The sequence below is a fragment of the Marmota flaviventris genome, chromosome 6, assembly GCF_047511675.1.
Source record: "Marmota flaviventris isolate mMarFla1 chromosome 6, mMarFla1.hap1, whole genome shotgun sequence".
In the NCBI taxonomy this organism is placed as follows: Eukaryota; Metazoa; Chordata; class Mammalia; order Rodentia; family Sciuridae; genus Marmota; species Marmota flaviventris.
Window position 1 is genome coordinate 123,266,006 of NC_092503.1, and position 16,852 is coordinate 123,282,857.

Genomic DNA, 16,852 nt, shown 5'->3' on the forward strand with positions numbered 1-16,852 from the left:
CTAAAAAATAAATATTAAAAAAATTCTCTCTCTCTCTTTAAAAAAAAGAAAAAAGAAAAAGAAAGCACTGTAACCTAGATCTTTGTATTTTATTTTGACACAGGGTCATGCTAAGTTTCCCAGGCTACAATTGAACTTGCAATCCTGCTTCAGCCTCCTGAGTAGTTGGGATTATAAACTTGTGCTACCATGCCTAATTTTTTATTTTTGTCTTTTAGGTGTCTTATGGAACCTTCTGAATGTAAGGAATTAATTTACAATAACTGTCTTAGTGTTAAGTTAATCTGTAGTTTTTTTTTTATGTTGTAATGTGTTGCATTTTCCTGAATATTTGGCAATTTCTTATTTGATGCCATTCATTATTCACTGATAAGGTCACAGACACTTCCAAATACTCTGTCCAATGTCCAGAAAATGTGTCTTTCCAGCATGGACAGTGGGAACAGACACTTTTTCTGGCCCTGGGTATCCCTAGGTACCATTGTTCCCTCTGGTGCTTTTGGACTATCTTTTCCTTGTCCTGGGATAGTGTTCTTCGTGTGTGTACTGATGAACTGAGGACTCAAGAGGTGCCCTCTGGATCTCCAGTGCTGTTATTTTCAGCTACCTTATCTATGTGCCTTCATCTTGAATATTCTTCTGTTGTGACCTCTCCAAATACATGTCTGTCCCCTCAACTCCCTAAGGCTTCTAGGCTTTGTAGGGCTCCTCCTCTCTGCACTGTGTCTTAGGAATTTCCAGGAAAGAAGATGGACCCCTTTATGCCTCTCTTCTTTCATTCCCTTTCTATCAGATTGCAATCTCTGTCATATTGCCCTATGTCTGAATGTCTCTTTTTTCATGTTTATATGAATTTCTAGTGTTTCCTACTCCATTATGGCTCAAAGGAGAGGTCAATGAACCTAATTTTTGAAAGAAATTTGAATTCACTTTATAATTAAATGTGGTGTTTTTGGAAAACAGCTAGGTCATTGTTACTTTCCTATATTCTGTAGGCAAGTTGAAGGTTGACATACTTTTCTTTATTCATAATACTAGTTATATGTTATTTTCTGTTTTAAAATTCAGATATGGACATCTTATGAGCCTCTTTTTTCCTATCTGTTGTTTCTACTCATTTTGATCCTATTATCATTTTCCACTTGTACTTATACATTTCTGCTCTGAGCTTCTCGTTTCCTTTTGTTATAAATTGTGTAAATTGTTAAACTCATTGGTTTAATATGGATTCCTATAGAAATCTTTATTTCCTCCTTCAAATTTTGAGTCAACACTGACCCAAGACATCTATTAAAAAAAAAAATCATGTTTTTTGACCCTAACTTATAAAGCCAATCAGGACAACAAACCTATAGGAGTATGGGGTGGCAACTACAAATTCTCAAAATCAGTTGCGTTTCTACCTTTTTTTTTTTCTGGCTAAAATTAATTTCCTAAGAATAATTTTGGGTGGTAAAATAAAAAATTTTCATTTCTTGCTCAGAGGATATAATTTTTGTTCCCGAGATTTAATGGAAAGCCAAATTATCTCCTATTCAAACTATCTCTGAAGATCATACCTGTGTTCTTGTTATAATTAAATGTATGGTGTTCCTAAAGCCCATGTGGTAGAAACCTGGTCCCTGGGTGGTGCTATAGGGAGATAGTACAATCCTTGAGAGGTGGGGCCTAGTGGGGAGGGGTCCTGAGGACATTGGGGACTGTGCCCTTGAAGGACATTGTTGAACACCCACCCCCTTCTTGTTCTCCTTCACTGCCTGGTGAGGAGGTGAGTGGTTTTGGTCTGCCCAGTGCTCCCAGCATGATGTGCTGCCTCACTACAGGTGTAATGTGACAAGGTCAATCATGGACTTCACCCTCCAAAACTGTGAGCAATAACAAACCTTTCCTTTTTACAAGTGAATTGACTCATGTGGTTGGTCACACTGATGGAAAACAAACATAGTAGTATACCTTAAGTAAGAAAAAGCTAAGTTTTTTCCAGATTTGGCAAATGCCTTCAGGATAAGATAAACTTTTCTCCATGAATTCCTGCCCACTTTTATATTTGCAGCTAAAGGATTGCTCTTTCTTATACTTCTCTATATTGAGATTCTTCTTCCATTTTATGTCTTCTTTTTAGGTAATTTTAGTGGAAGGGGCAGCCTTAAAACCACGCTACTGAAAATAGAATCACCATGAACTACTGATTCCTTCCTGCTGTTGATCTGACACTATGCAGATGCTGGAATACTATTTCATATAGAGCAATGTTCCTAAAAAGTGTACTGTGTACACCAGGACTGGACTGTGAAATGTTTGTTAACAACCCATAAGACACATACTTTGTGCCAGATTGACACCCGTCAAGCAAAAGATGCATATTTGCATCAAGCCCTTGGGTCTGCTGAAATCAGTTGATTATCAGCTGTTGGTATAGCAGTTTGAACACCTCAGTTCAATATCTAAGGGCCTGAAAAAGTCTTCTCTTCACACATGCCTTTTCCAATCTTCTCTTCTTCATTGATGCAACTCTTATCTTTCTGATTACAGTGTCACAAATTTGTGGTGTTCTTCTTTCTCATACCTCAGTTAAGTTCATTAGGAAGTGCTGTAAAGTCCATCTTCAAAATGCTTATGACATCCAAACACTTCCACTATTTCCCCTGCTCATACTCCAGGCAAAGTGATGACATCACCAGCATAGGACTGATTAGTTCCCTACAGTCTCCCTGCTGACTTGCTAGTCCTCCCATCTCAGTTCTTTTCTCAGTGCAACAGTTAAGAGTGATGATTTGAAAAGATTCACCATGTCTGTCTCTGCTCAAAACTGCCTCACTCAATGCAAGATTCTTTCCGTCAACCTCCAGATCTTGTGACACTGGCTGTGCCTCTGAGTTCTTCTCAGTGACTCTGCTCAGGACATTCTAGATTCTTGCTCTTCCCAGAACACACACAGGGGATCCCACCCTGGTGCATTTGCACTGGAGTTTCTTCCTACCTAGAAAGATCTTCCTCCAAACATCCTAACAAATTCCTTCATGTCCTTCAAATATATCCTCGAATGTCACCTTGCTAACAAGTCCCTAGTAAAACAGCCATCTTCCCTGTTCTGCATACCCACTCTGAGATTGTTACCGCTGTTGACTGGTGACGAGTCCTTGCTTCCCCAATGTTGAAGAATAACACCAGAGAGCACGCCGAGGCAAGGTCAGAGTAGAAATTATAAGTTTATTAAAGGACAGCAGAAAAGACTTCTCCCGGAGGAAGAAGGGGACCCAAGAGGTGGAATCCGTTGAAGGGCGAATGTGTTCCCCTTTTTATAGGTTTGGTGAGGGGGAAGGGCTGGGGCACAGGTGGGCCAAACAAGTAATCTGGGCAGGAAGGACTTCATTATCACTTCTTTGGGATGGGCTTATCACTTCTTTGGGATGGGCTATCTCCAAATCTGTTGGGGGCTGTTTCCTGGGTTCCATTAACATTTCTTTGGGGTGGACTTTGGCCTAGGGCCTTTCCGGGACTTCATTAACATTCCATGAGTTGTCCTGCGTTTCCCAGAATCATTATCAGCATGGCCTCCATTTTAGATTTCACTCGATATGATATTAGACCCGATTTACCTAACTACACTGACTACCTAATTTTAAATCTGGCTTCAAGATCTGCCTTGCAACACTTACCATCTAACATGAACACTGTCCTTATTTACTGTGCTTAGAGTATTTCCCCTTACTCTTTCCTATAGAACACAGGCTCCACAAAGTTGACAATTCTGGCCTGTGTTCAATTCCCTCATGTATCCTAGATGAAAACTGAGTGTCATCTATTCAGTATTCAACAAATGAGAGCTGAAAGAATGATCAGTGTATTCCCCTCCCTCCTCTTACTAATAAAGCCTTAGACCACATGCTGTGTGGCATCTGCCGCACACTAAAGTCAGAGCCATTTGGGCTTTTCTCACAAGCGCTGCCCTCCTTCCCTCCACACCATCCCTCCTGCATTCCACAGCACCTGTTATGGTCAATTTGAATTATCAACCTGGTTGGATGAAGAAATGCCAAGGTATTTGCACACAGGTATTTGCTGTGCTGAGTCTGCTACAGTGGGGACAGGAGAAGGATGAAAGCAGCTGAGGATGGACAAGGTGGCACCCAGTCTGTGCTCAGTCCATCCTGGGCTTTGATGTGGTCAATGAGGGTATATCTAGGAATGATTGGCATGTGAGATAGCCAACTGAAATGGAGACACTCCCTAAATGTGGGCAGTATTGACCAATAGGATGATGACTTGGATGGAATAAAAATTGGAAGGACAAGGAAGCAGCAGCAGTTGCAAGCTTGATTCTTCTTGAATGGGTTCTTTCCCCCTATAGTGAAAAACAAGTTTATCCTTTAAGTGACCTATATGCTGGATTCAAAAGAGACAATGAGATACCTGTTACTGTGCTAGGAGGGAAACTGACCACTGTACCCTATAAAAGATCTGTACCCCAAAGCCCGGTGTGCCAGTTCACCAAAGCTCCAGCTGAGGTTTCGCTGGGCACCCACAGGCGTCTGTGTCTGAATAAACCTCTTGCGTTTGCAGCCAGTGCCTCGTGCGTCTTTCTTGGACAGGGAATCGGTGGGTCTTTCACTCTGAGCATTTCTGTGTTACAGTGGCACTTGTCCAGAACTGGTACCTCCCCATAGCTGGGGAGCTTTAAATGTACCAGTGAAAAAAGTTTTTTCCCCTTCAAGGGGAAGGAAAAAAAAAAAAGATTACTCCTCAAAACCCAGCCAGTCTGGCTGTGAGGTCTTTCACTCTGTCCCATCTCTTCAGGCTCTTTTTTTTTTTTTTTTTTTTGCTTTGCTTCTTTTTCTTTTACTTTTTTGCAGTAGAGCAAGAGAGACCAAAACCTAACCTGAGATACAAGAAACAAGACAGTGATGGCTATAAAGGGAGTAAACAAGGAGCAACTGAGATACTCCTTTACCTCCCACATCCAACGTATGTGCTTCACAGAAAATCAACAAAAATAACAAACCCACAAAATACAACAACTAGAATTACAAAACCCATTCATCCAAGGTTGCTAGAAGGCAGGAAGGAGAGGTGGGAGGGTAAATGGCACAGGGAGAAAAACAAAGTATTTAAATCAGTCCAGGCACAGGGGCTGGCAAATGCTAGAAAACAGCTGCAGAAAAACCTGTGGTCCTTTCAGACTCACGGTGGTATTAAAAATCCACATACTGGTGTCAGAAAGATCCTGCCTCCCATGTACCAGAGACAAAAATTCCTCAAAGAGAAGGGAATACACAGAGGGCCCTTGGCAGAGTGGGTCCTGCCTTCCCTAGCCAGGAGAGGATAGAGAAAAGAGCTGCCACAACTTCTTTCCAATCCACCCATCCCCTTTAGATGACAGGCAACTCAATGGCCCACAGCAGCCTTCAGTTTGGCAGGAGATGGATGCGGTGAAGGGAACTTCTCTGCAGACGTTGAGCTACTCAGGGCAGACTGCAGATAGACTGTCTTGTGGAAGAGTCTGTTGCTTAAAAACACCACTAAGGAGAACAGGCGCAACTGGAAAAGGTATGCTTTTCCAGGGGTCTTTGCTTCATTAGCACTGATAATGAATAAAGGAAAGAGAATAGAGAAGAGGCAGCCACTGATAATGTATGAGGACTGCATTGCTGTGAGGAAAGCCAAGGGCAAACCAAATCCAAAGTAGTAAGGCCAATTCCTTTCTATGTTTGACAATTGCTGGTGCATTTCAATTCCTTTATTGAACCAATGATATTCAAAGCAGTACAGTGAGTAGAGAAGGGACATATGCAGCAAACTGACCAGCTGACCAACAAGATGAATGGGAAAGAGACTCACAAACATTCCCTGGATAAGGAAAAGAGCCTGTAGCAAAAGATTGAAGAGCATGTCAGCAATTATCTTGCTGACACTAGGGAATGGATGAGGCTTCCTCCCCGATACCTCAAATGCTAGGTCAGCAATATCTTGAAACCAAATGGCATTCACAACTTTGCTAAGCACAAACAGGGGAAGCACCCAAAGAGCACTGAAAATTGATGTGAGGAAGAATTCCAGCCACGACCAAACATCTCCATGTAGTGATGGATCCCCAATAATTCGGGCTGTTACTGACTGAAGCACAGGAATAAACACACGGTAAAACAAGAGGAGACTGAACCAGAATACTCCACCATTCCAAGCACAGCACTGGAAAATTCTACTAACAATACGTGGCTCACTCTCTTGCTTCCGCTTTATACTCTGGGCTCTCCTCTGTGCCAGGACACTACTTGCCCTTCTTCGATGTTGCTCCTCTCTTTTCTGCTGGATTCGAGCATCTAGCTTTGAGATGGTACAAATACCCCAGATGGAGTCTTTGATTCCCCTGCCAAGGTCCTGGAGAAAGGTTTTGACACTGTCAGCCATCTCCTCACCACCCAGACTGTCAACTACACCGAAGAGAGAGAAGCACCCCAAAATCTCTCATCATGAAGGACCAGCAGCTCCCTCGCCCACCGCGGACCGTCTCGGCCCCTCTGCGCCTGGCTGCCCGCCGGGGCGCTCCCAGGGCCAGGCCGCTGCGCCCGCACTGTTGAATGGGTTCTTGATTGTTGCTGTGATTATCTGAAGATACTGGACTCCCACTTCTTCACTTTTCCAAAACAGATTCTCCAGAATCTCTTTGGTCTCAGATTAGGGTAGCACTATTGACCCTCTTATTCTGGAGCTTCAGCCTTTTGGACTGCACAGCTAGTGGTTCTTCCAGCTCTCCAGCTTGCAGTCAGCCATTGTGAAATATCTAAGATGAGAAATTGTGAGATCTTTCCTCTCTGCTATTCCCCTAATCTGGTTCCTTTAAAAATACTGGAGAAGTGATGAAAAATACAATCCAGGAAACTGCCCTGAGTTTTGTGGGACAATGATAGGAAAAAGGACTCCTGCTCCTCTCGAAGATGAGAGATAGCCAGAGGAGATGAGACCATAATTCATACTTACTAACAATAACAGGGATAATTCTCTATAGAAATTGAAAAAAAAAAATTGGAGCTGAAGGTCGGACTCAGGTCTCAACCTAGGTTAACTCAGTGGCATGATGACCTCCCTGCCCATGGTCCTGAAGACAGGACCAGCCCTGGTAATGCTTGTCCCTGGTATGCGTGGCCCGGGTTTGATCCTCAACACCACATATAAACAAAGATGTTGTGTCCCCTGAAAACTAAAAAATAGTGACCAGCGTTTTCCCCTCCTGATTGGTTGAGGCACATTGGTCATCCCTGGTGATCTGGCTACTCTTCCTGCAGCCCCATGGGTGGAACTATGCTCATTTGTTCCTTTGTGATATTAACCCCTTGCCCTGTTTGGAATGGAATGTTCCTTGGAAACGTCCTTTGTGTGTCCCCTTCTCTTACTCTGCCCTTGGGTGTGGCCTTCCTAGATGTTAGTCAACCTGCTGACAGCAGATATCATGAAGCTGGACTCAGCCCCCTGAAATCTGACCCCTTGCCACATTTGAATGGCTTCTCCTCAATTAAAAGGGGTCAGCACGCACTCCCGGGCTCTCTCTCTCTCTGCGGACCCTTAAGGTCAGAGGAGCCCTCACAGGAAGCCCAACTCCGACAGCGACAGCGGAGAGAGCAGCTCCCAGAGCGGCGGGGAGCGTCAGGGCGGGGAGCGTCAGGGCCGTGGCCTGAAGAAAAGAGAGCCACGGCTGTCGCGGCTGCCCGGAGAGCCCCGGCGGCCACATCTCCAGCCCTCCCACAATTTAATTAACACATCAACCATATTCTATGGGACAAATGTCCAGATTCTGTTTTTCCCTAGGGAAAGAAGCAGCTACATCCCAGCGAAACAAACTAAATCAGGAGTGAATGCCAAGTTTCTGATCATGACTAAAAGGCTCAGGGATCGCTCCAATTGAACTGGGCTAATTGGGCTGCGCAAAATAACCACACAAGAGGCACAAATACCTTTTTCTGGGCCTTGCCCTCCCTCGCTCCACCCTGCGGCTATCAGCGCTGGCAGTCCGTCTCCTCTGGAACCCTTAGGCCCATGGCCAAGCGGCTTGCGGCTGAGCCGCTGACGTTCCACGTGCCTTGGAAGCGGCTCCAGCTCTGCGACTTCACGGAGGAGCCAACGCCTTAGATCTGGATCCCGCCGTTCGGGCCCTCGCATCCTGGGCTACCGCGAAAGCGCAAAATCGACTCAGGGGCCAAGTCAGAGCCTTCCGCTTCGTCCAGCAAGCGCCGCGACATGCTGCCCGGAGGGCCCCGGGGGCCAGGGGAGGAGCCCCAGGACGCCCAGCCCCCTGTGGTTGGTGTTGACCACGGGGAGGGACGCACAGGGCCTCCGCGGCAAGACTGGGGGGCCGCACCGCTCCAGCACAATGAAGAATTTTGGCTGTATAATACTTTCCAGTACTGGAGAGATCATTTACCACCTGTTGATCTGTCAGACATGGAAGATGTGAGTGAAAACAACCAGACAGAAGCAACACTTGACCGCTAGAATGAAGTGGTTGAGATTTATATGGAGTCCTGACATAAAGAGCCGAAGAAATGGGATTTCCTGAATTTGAGGAGACATCTTTAAGTGAATTCATGTATTTTTTAGGAAAAAGTTGTTTTCCATACTTGATTTCCAAACCTGAAAAATGAGGAAAGGTTGTTTTGAAGATAAGTGCCTGTAGTTACTACTGACCTACTAATAGGGATTTGTCAACAATATAGCAGAGTGGTAGGCAAAATATTTATGCATATATTTTTAAAGAAGCAAGTTTTGTTTAGGTTCTGACTTTTAAGAAACTGATCTTACAAAAAAGGATTCTAGAAGTTTTAGAAATGCATGGAAAATACTCAAATCTTTCTCTCATCTGCACCAAAAAGTTTGTGGCTCATGAATATCATTTTATAATAACTTATTAATAAAATAATTTCTAATACATCTTACTGACTCTTTTTAGTTGAACAAACAACTGACTTGAACATCTATGCAAAATTAAAATGTGGGGATTCTTTGAAAGCTAGTATTATTTTTTAAGTTTTGTAAAAATAAAAAGTAGTGAGAATTTCAATTCGAGTTTAAATAACTTCCAATATTTGATATTTGTTGAACTCTATTATGGTTAATCAAAAATGGATAAAGAAAAGTTACCTCCATTTCTTTAATGTGCAGACAGGGTTGAGAACCACTAGATCAATGTTAGTATTCCTGTTTAAAGGAAATTACTAATTTGAACTGAAACAATGCCTGTTAATTAGCTTTGTTTTTATTATTCTCCATTGATGACTTTGTCACAAGTAATTTATAGTGTTGCTGTCACTTTTCATTGTTAAAAAAATAAAGCAATTTGTTTTGTAGTTAAGTATCAATGACTAAGTTAATTAACATATGTACTGCATCCAGAATATTGGCTTTGTAATTTAGTAACTTGTCCTTACTTGTATATATTTTTTTTTGTTGGTGATGACAGTAAATCCAAAATTCAGAAAAGGTAGTAAATGCTAGAGGGGAAATTTTTGACATTTTGTATGTACTGCAATATTTAAATATGGGTTGACAATAAGAACAGAAGACCGTGTCTGTCATTGTGGTCAGAAATGGTTTTAAAGACTGTACTGCCACTTTCTACCTATGTAGCATTAAACAAGTTATTTTTCATCTCTTAAAAAAAAATAACTTTTTCATTGGGGTCACTGTGACAGCTCCTCCGACCTTAAGGGTCCAAAGGAAGAGAGAGAGCAAGAGTACGCGGTAACCCCTTTTATTGAGGAGAAGCTATTCAAATGAGATAAGGGGCCTGGTTTCAGGGGGCTGAGTCTATCTTCATAATGTCCACTGTTAGCAGGTTGACTGACATCTAGGTAGGCCACATCCAAGTGCACAGTAAGAGAAGGGTACACACCCAAGGCACTTCCATGGAAGACTCTATCCTAAACAGAGCAAGGGGTTATATTACAAAGGAACAGATGAGCATAGCTCCACCCATGGGGCTTTAGGAAGACAAGCCCAGGCACAAAGACAGTCACTCAAACCCTAGAAGAGTGGGGCAGACTAGCAGCATGGGTGCCTGAGGCCACATGGCCCAGCAGGGGAGTTAACTCAAGTTTCTCACAAATGAAGACATTCTAGCCTCACATCTGCTACACAGGAAAGTTGACTGAAGAAGAGAACAGGGCAGTATGGGGAGGGGTCTTAGTGATCAGGGATGCGCTCCTCTTGGTTTCCTTACATTAGGATGATAGGAACACAGACACATAGTCAGAAAGAGAAGTTGGGACCTCTTGAAACTGTAGTAGGGAGCAGGAAGAGAACTGAAGAAATCCTGTGTTGCTCAGTCCCACAGAAGACAGCTAGCTGTCTCACACTATAAATGAAGGTATTATGAACAAATTCAGATCACTCATTGTAATGCAGACACTCTGAACAACCTATTAAACATTCAAAATGTCAGAAATTCCTAGGAGAGTCCTGTAACCCAGGAGTCTCTCCATTTCCCAATCCCTCTCTCTCTCTTCCGGCCCCCCAGGGTCTTACCTTTTTAAGTCGTGAGAGACACATCAGAGCTCTGGGCACTGTCATTCCCTGAACAGAACAAAAACAGAACCTGGTTAGAGCCCACACGAGATGCGGAAAATGGAGAAATTATGGGATGGATCAGCTCCCAACTACATCACTATCCCAAGGGTCTCAGGGCTCACTGTTCTTCATACTTACAGAGAGCTGGAGCATAGGGCCCTTTTTTTATACCTGTGGGAAGAAAACATCCTGTGAGAGAGCAGGTTAAAAACAGGTCTTAGAGGTACCCCCTAGTCCTGGACACTGGGGACATTTCTAGAACTGTGACTACAGATGTAGGGAAGGACCAGGAGACTAGAAGAAAATAGATGTATAGTGATGGAGCCAACTGCTCTGCTGGAGGTCTGTCCTCAGCAGGGAAATTCCCCTCTGGCCTCTGAATGCCAGAGGTGTAAGAGTCAGTTCCCCATCACTGCAAAAATCAGGGGAAATTTTTCTCCATTTTTTTCCCATGTGCTTTACAAAAGAGTAAACAAGTCCAGTATTGGAGGCCATATATAAATTATGGGTTTCTTGGAGCCATTAAGGCAGGGAAGCTGCTTCTCTGGGAACTCCTGGGTGAAATTCACCCATTCAAGAAAGCCCAGATCATGCTGGTGCCATGTCTTAGCTCCCAGCCTTAGGATCAAACAGCCTCCTGGAGATGGGCGTAATCTGCCAAACACCAAAGAACCTGTTTACTGCCAAACCCAGAAACAAGACTCCTCCCACACTGAAACCTCATCCCTGCCTTTGATGTACTCTCCCTTAAATAAAGAATTAGGGCATCAACAAATATATAAAAAAATGTTCAACATTGCTAGTAATTAGAGAAATGCAGATCAAAACTACTCTAACTTTTTGTCTCACTCTAGTCAGAATGATAGCTATTAAGAATACAAGCAACAGTAAGTGTTGTAGAGGATGTGAAGAAAAGGCACACTCATACATCACTGGTGGGACTGCAAATTGGTGCAGCCAATCTGGAAAGCACTATGGAGATTCCTTAGAAAACTTGGAATGGAACCACCATTTGACCCAGCTATCCCACTCCTTGTTCTATACCCAAAGGACTTAAAAATAGCATACTACAGTGATGCAGCCACATCAATGTTTATAACAGCACGATTCACTAGCCTACCTAGATGCCCTTCAATAGATGAATGGATAAAGAAACTGTGGTATATATACACAATGGAATATCACTCAGCATTAAAAGAGAATAAAATTATGGCATTTGCAGGTAAATGGATGGAGCTGGAGAATATAATGCTAAGTGAAGTAAGCCGATCCCCAAAAACCAAAGGCCAAATGTTTTCTCTGAAAAGTGAATGCTGATCCATAATGGGGGTGGGAGGTGGGAGCATGGCAGGAATAGAGGAATATTGGATAGGGCAAAGGGGAGGGAGGGGAAGCGAGGGGCATGGGGGTAGGAAAGATGATGGAATGAGGTGGACATCCTTTCTCTAGGTACATGTATAAAGACATGAATGGTGTGACTCTACATTGTGTACAACCAGAGAAATGAAAAATTGTGCTCCATTTGTGTACTATGAACACATTCTGCTGTCATGTATAACAAATTAGAACAAATTAATTAATTAATTAAAAAAAAAAGAATTGGGGCCTTTTTCGTTTGTTCAGTTCAGTTCCTATCAGGGCTGGAAGACCCATCAGGAACTCCACTTTTTTTTTTAATAAAAATATTTAATTTTTCATTGTAGATGGATACTTTCCTTTATTTTATTTATTTATTTTTATGTGCTGTTGAGGATCGAACCCAGGGTCTCACACGTGCTAGGCAAGTACTCTACTGCTGAGCCACAAGCCCAATGCCAAGGAATCCCGTTTTTTAAATCTAATCTTTGTCTTTGTCTTTATTTCTTACTGATTATTTCAGACTTTTCATTTTCCCATGCAGCTCACACCTCCTGAGCAGGAAACTGCTCTGCTGGGGCGCTGGTCACCCCGTCAATCTAGGCTGAATAAGCACATGTGGGTAGATATTACTTCCCATTACCAAGGCAGGGCACACTTCTACCAGGTACTTGAGACCACCAGTGGGACAAAAATTCGACCGTGCACTTTCCCTACCTGTGTTTTTCTTTCTCCACAAGACAAAACCGACCATAGCTCCAGTGACAACAAGGACAATCACAGCAGCAACAATTCCCAAGATGGGGATGGTGGCCTGAGGGGGTGGCTCTGTGAGGGAAAGAGAAGTCAGTTGAGGGGCCCTGATCCCCAGGCTCTCAGTCCATACCCTGCTGAGGGTCTTCAGAAAGCCTCCTGCTTGCTTCCTGACAACAGGCTCCGGGCCTTCATCTTACCCCATCTCAGGGTGAGGGGCTCAGGCAGCCCCTCATGATGTACATGGCATGTGTATCTCTGCTCCTCTCCAGCAGGCACCACCACAGCTGCCCATTTCTGGAAGTTTCCATCCCCTGCAGGTCTGGTCTCCACAAGTTCCATGTCCTGGGTCTGGTCCTCCCCATCTCGTCGCCAAGTCAGGGTGATCTCCTTAGGGTAGAAGCCCAGGGCCCAGCATCTCAGAGTGACATCCCCTTCAGGGCTAGGGTGGTGAGTCACATGTGTCTTCGGGGGGTCTGAGAAAAAAATAGGGAAACTCAGACATTTTGTTATTACCTCTCCTGGGCCACTGAAGCAGCCACTCCCATAACCATCTGGAGAATGGACAACATGATTGGGGTGGGGAGGGAGCACAAAACCTAGACAAAGTCTGGACTCTGTGATCTGGCATAATCTCCTATTCCTTGGAAAGTTCTAAAATCAGGTTGAGGTAATGCAGTGTAAGAGGTTTCAGCTCTGAGAGGGACTTCACGTTCTGATCAGGGTGGAGGCTGAGAGATGTGGAAAAGCTTGAGTCACACCTCCAAAGACACTAGGCAGAAATGGCCTGACAGTGTGTCCTTGATGTCAAGACTGCTGCCAGGGAACTGTGGTCAGTTATTATCTTTCCCATCAGCCAGGGAGAAAGAGACTACATCGCTTACTTGTCCTAGGAGAAAGTAGCCTTCAGTTCCTCTCTGGGGCAGCATCTGGGAATCCAGGTCCACTCACTTCCCTCTGGACAAGGGTGGTGTCCTAGCATGGTGCCATTCTCCTCCCCTTCTTGGGGGAAGCAAGGGAGGAGATCTACAAGACATCTTGCAGCCCCTCATACCTAAGTGCTGCAGTGTCAGGGTGATCTCAGCAGAGTAGAAGCCCAAGACCCCTCAAGGTGCTCTTGTGGTCTGAGATGGGATGTTGGGTCATGTGTGTCTTTGAGGGGTCTGACAGGAAGATTCAGAAAACGTAGGCACTTTGCATTTATCATGGGAATAGAGTAGTGTGAACATTCTGACAATAGAACGTACAACTGGAGGGAGGAAAGGGTGCACAAAACCTATTACCAGGACATAGGCATCTGGGTTAATTTCCTTTTCCTTGAGAAGTTCTAAAATTAGGGTGAGATAGTTCAGAGTAGAAGACTCTAGGTCTTTGAGGGTGGGTCAAGAGGGAAGGGATTCTGGTGCTGACTTGGGTAGGGGCTGAATGAATCAGAAAAGCTGGAGTCAGACCTCCAAAGACTCTGGCTTCGGGGCAGGGAGGGCATAAGGCCAGAGAAAAAGTATCCCCAGGTGTTCCCAAAGCTTCTGACAGAGTCAAGGAACCAAGTCAAAGAGAACCGCTAATCAATTATTTCAAGAAAGGTCTTTCTCTAATCCCGGAGAGACTGGATTCCTAACTGTCCCTGAGGGAAAAGTAGCCATCCTAGCGTGTTACTCCGTGGTACAGGATCTGGAAACCCAATTCTGACTTCGAACCTATTTTTCTCTACTTTTTTCCCCTTTGGAGGGCTGGGGATTGAATCCTGAGCCTCCGGCCTTCTAGGCAACGCTCTACCACTGCGCAACACCTCGGGTCCTTTCCTCTACTTCTTGAGGGTCTTCAGCTGCTGGCACAACCCCAGCGTGAGGGAAACTGCGAGAGTTTCCTGTAGCCCCTCTTACCTACGCGCTGCAGGGTCTCCTTCCCATTCTCCAGGTGTCTGAGCAGCCACTCCACGCACTCCCCTTCCAGGTAGGCTCTTTGGTACTTAGCCTCTTGGGCTGCCTCAGATTTGTGCTTGGAGATCTGAGCCGCGGTGTTCGCCGCGGTCCAGGAGCGCAGGTCCTCGTTCAGGGAGATGTAATCGGTACCATCGTAGGCGAACTGATCATGGCCTCGCAGGAAGCGGCCATCTGGGCCCACGTCACAGCCGTAGGTCCACTGGAGTGTGTGGGAACCTGGTCGGGTCCCTACGTTAGCCACACCCACGTGGCCCTGCCCCAAGTTAGTACCGCCCACTGATCTCTGGGGCCGTAGGACCAAACCCAAAACGAAACTGAAGCGAATCCCCGTGGGCTTTCTCTAGATTGAGATCGGGCCAGGTCAAGGGGAGGAGGGGTGAATCTCCTTCCCAGCGACTCTGGACGACCTCGGCACATCCGCGAGGGATGAGGATCATGACCTGCTGCTATTCGGGCCCCAGTCGCTCACCAGAATCACTCTGGTTGTAGTAGCCGCGCAAGGTTCGCATGTTTACTCGAAAACTCCTTGCTGTGTCCTTGGCGCGCTGAGTCTGCTCCTCCCAATACTCGAGTCCCTCTTGCTCTATCCACGGCGCCCGTGGCTCCATCCTGGGATCAGCGGCGTTGCTGTCAAAGCGCACGAACTGCGTGTCGTCCACGTAGCCGACTGCTACGTACCAGGGCTGTCCGCCGCCGGGCCGGGATACCGCAGTGTGAAAATATCTCAGGGAGAAGGAACCTGGGGACCCGGGAGTTGCTCAGACACGGCGCTACCCTCCTCCTGGAGCAGGGGAAGAGAGGGGGCGAGGAGAGAGGGCAGGGCACGGGCGGCGGAGGGGACCAGGGAAGAGGTCTGGGGCTGCGTAGAATCAATTTCTCGGGGTCCTGTACCCTCGTGGGGCCATCCCTTCCCTCCTTCCCCGCAGAGGCTGTTTATTTCGGGACTCCGCACTCACCCGCCCAGATCTCGGTCAGGACCAGGCTCTCACAGAGCAGCAGGAGAAAGATTAGGCTCGCCCCGGGCTCCATTTCCCAGCTCAGCGATAATCCTATAATCCGAAATCGCAACTGTGAAAACTTCGTGGAGACGATGATTGGCTTGTCTAGAATCACTACACTCAATGGGAGTAAGAAGTGGGGCCGCGTCATGGGTTTCCAGGAAGAAGGACTAGACCAGGGCTGAGAAACGAAACTGCTCAGGCGGTTGTCAACAATGGATTTGCTCCTTCTAGACACTTAAGGGCAGGACTAGAGCCATGTCAGAGGACCTGGGACGCGGCCCTGACTCCTATCCTGAGTGGAGCACTCTGTTACATTGCCTCTCTGAGCCCTGGCTCAGTGAATGTGTGCTTTTTCAGTTCTTAAACTTTTAGGTTTCAGGATCTCTATAAATATATTCAGAGAACTAGTTAGAACACATCCAAAGGGATTTTTTTCCCCCTGTGGATTATATCAATATTTATCATGTTAGAAATTATTAAAACAGAATTTTGAAAAAAATTAATTCATTTGAATAACATAAATAACCATTGTATGTTAGCAGAAATAATATTTTTATGAAAAATAATTAGTTTTCAAAACAGAAGTGTGATCATTTTACATTTTTGCAAGTGTCATTCTTATCTGGGTCATTTGAAGACTGATGCATTTATATTTGTTTCTACATTCTTTCTCTTAGAGTTTTATTTTTTTAGTGCTGAAGATTTTTATGTTTTAAACTATAATTATAATGTTGCAGTGATGGAGATAGAACCCATGATTTTGCCCATCCTAGGCAAACCCTGTACCACTAAGCTACATCCTCACCTTATTCTCTTGCTTTGACTGATGTTTACTAAAAAAAAAAAAAAAAAAACCCAACAACAACAACAAAACAAAACAAAACAAAAAAACCTAAGGAAAGAAAAAAATCCACTTGACACAAATATTGAGTTTAAAAAGAGAGGATTAGTTTTAATAGTTTATTCAATGTAATAATTACGTATATCCATCTTTGATACTACACTAAGACCATATAAGTGATAATTTCGTAAAGGTTAGTTACAACCTGGAACCTTATTATCAAATATTTCTGTTTTTTTACATTAAAATCAGTTGATCTGTAATGCCCATTGAATGGATCTTGTACTAATGGATGACTTTTAAAAGTAAGGGTTGGTTCACTGAGTATGCAAATCTTTCAAGTATTAACCCATCTCAACAAATTAACAAAAGGTTAAATTTGACTGGGCACAGTGATGCAT

At 44.6% G+C, this 16,852-nt stretch overlaps 1 protein-coding gene and 2 pseudogenes across 3 annotated transcripts; 1 reads left to right on the forward strand and 2 right to left on the reverse strand.

Annotated features, from left to right (window-relative positions):
* Window positions 1–3,190: 3,190 nt before the first annotated feature.
* On the reverse strand, window positions 3,191–7,740 carry LOC114081596 (etoposide-induced protein 2.4 homolog pseudogene; annotated as a pseudogene).
* Window positions 3,191–15,796, reverse strand: LOC114081594 (saoe class I histocompatibility antigen, A alpha chain-like). 3 transcript variants are annotated; one of them, XR_011707772.1, is made up of 9 exons: window positions 15,566–15,796; window positions 15,079–15,348; window positions 14,550–14,825; window positions 12,867–13,142; window positions 12,631–12,741; window positions 10,696–10,728; window positions 10,516–10,563; window positions 7,950–8,625; window positions 3,191–4,345 (listed from the first exon to the last, which is right to left on the reverse strand). XR_011707772.1 is itself a non-coding variant. In XM_071613556.1 (8 exons), the coding sequence occupies exons 1-7, from the start codon at window positions 15,756–15,758 to the stop codon at window positions 10,520–10,522; spliced, it is 1,203 nt and encodes a 400-aa protein (XP_071469657.1). In that variant the 5' UTR covers window positions 15,759–15,796; the 3' UTR covers window positions 3,191–4,345; window positions 10,516–10,519. The 3 variants fall into 3 exon arrangements, 2 of the variants coding, with proteins under 2 accessions (XP_071469657.1, XP_027778863.2); XM_071613556.1 differs by lacking the exon at window positions 7,950–8,625; XM_027923062.3 differs by lacking the exons at window positions 3,191–4,345; window positions 10,696–10,728 and having other exon boundaries at window positions 8,490–8,625.
* Window positions 8,032–8,922, forward strand: LOC114081614 (uncharacterized protein C9orf40 pseudogene; annotated as a pseudogene).
* Window positions 15,797–16,852: the final 1,056 nt, after the last annotated feature.

What these genes read in the sequence shown, in the direction of transcription:
- LOC114081594 (XM_071613556.1), bottom strand. Translation starts at nt 15,758, where the DNA reads ATGACGCGGCCCCACTTCTTACTCCCATTGAGTGTAGTGATTCTAGAC. An exon ending in CCTGACCGAGATCTGGGCGG is followed by an intron (nt 15,349 to 15,565) that starts GTGAGTGCGGAG and finishes CCGGGTCCCCAG; the next exon opens with GTTCCTTCTCCCTGAGATAT. An exon ending in GCCCTATGCTCCAGCTCTCT is followed by an intron (nt 10,564 to 10,695) that starts GTAAGTATGAAG and finishes TGTTCTGTTCAG; the next exon opens with GGAATGACAGTGCCCAGAGC.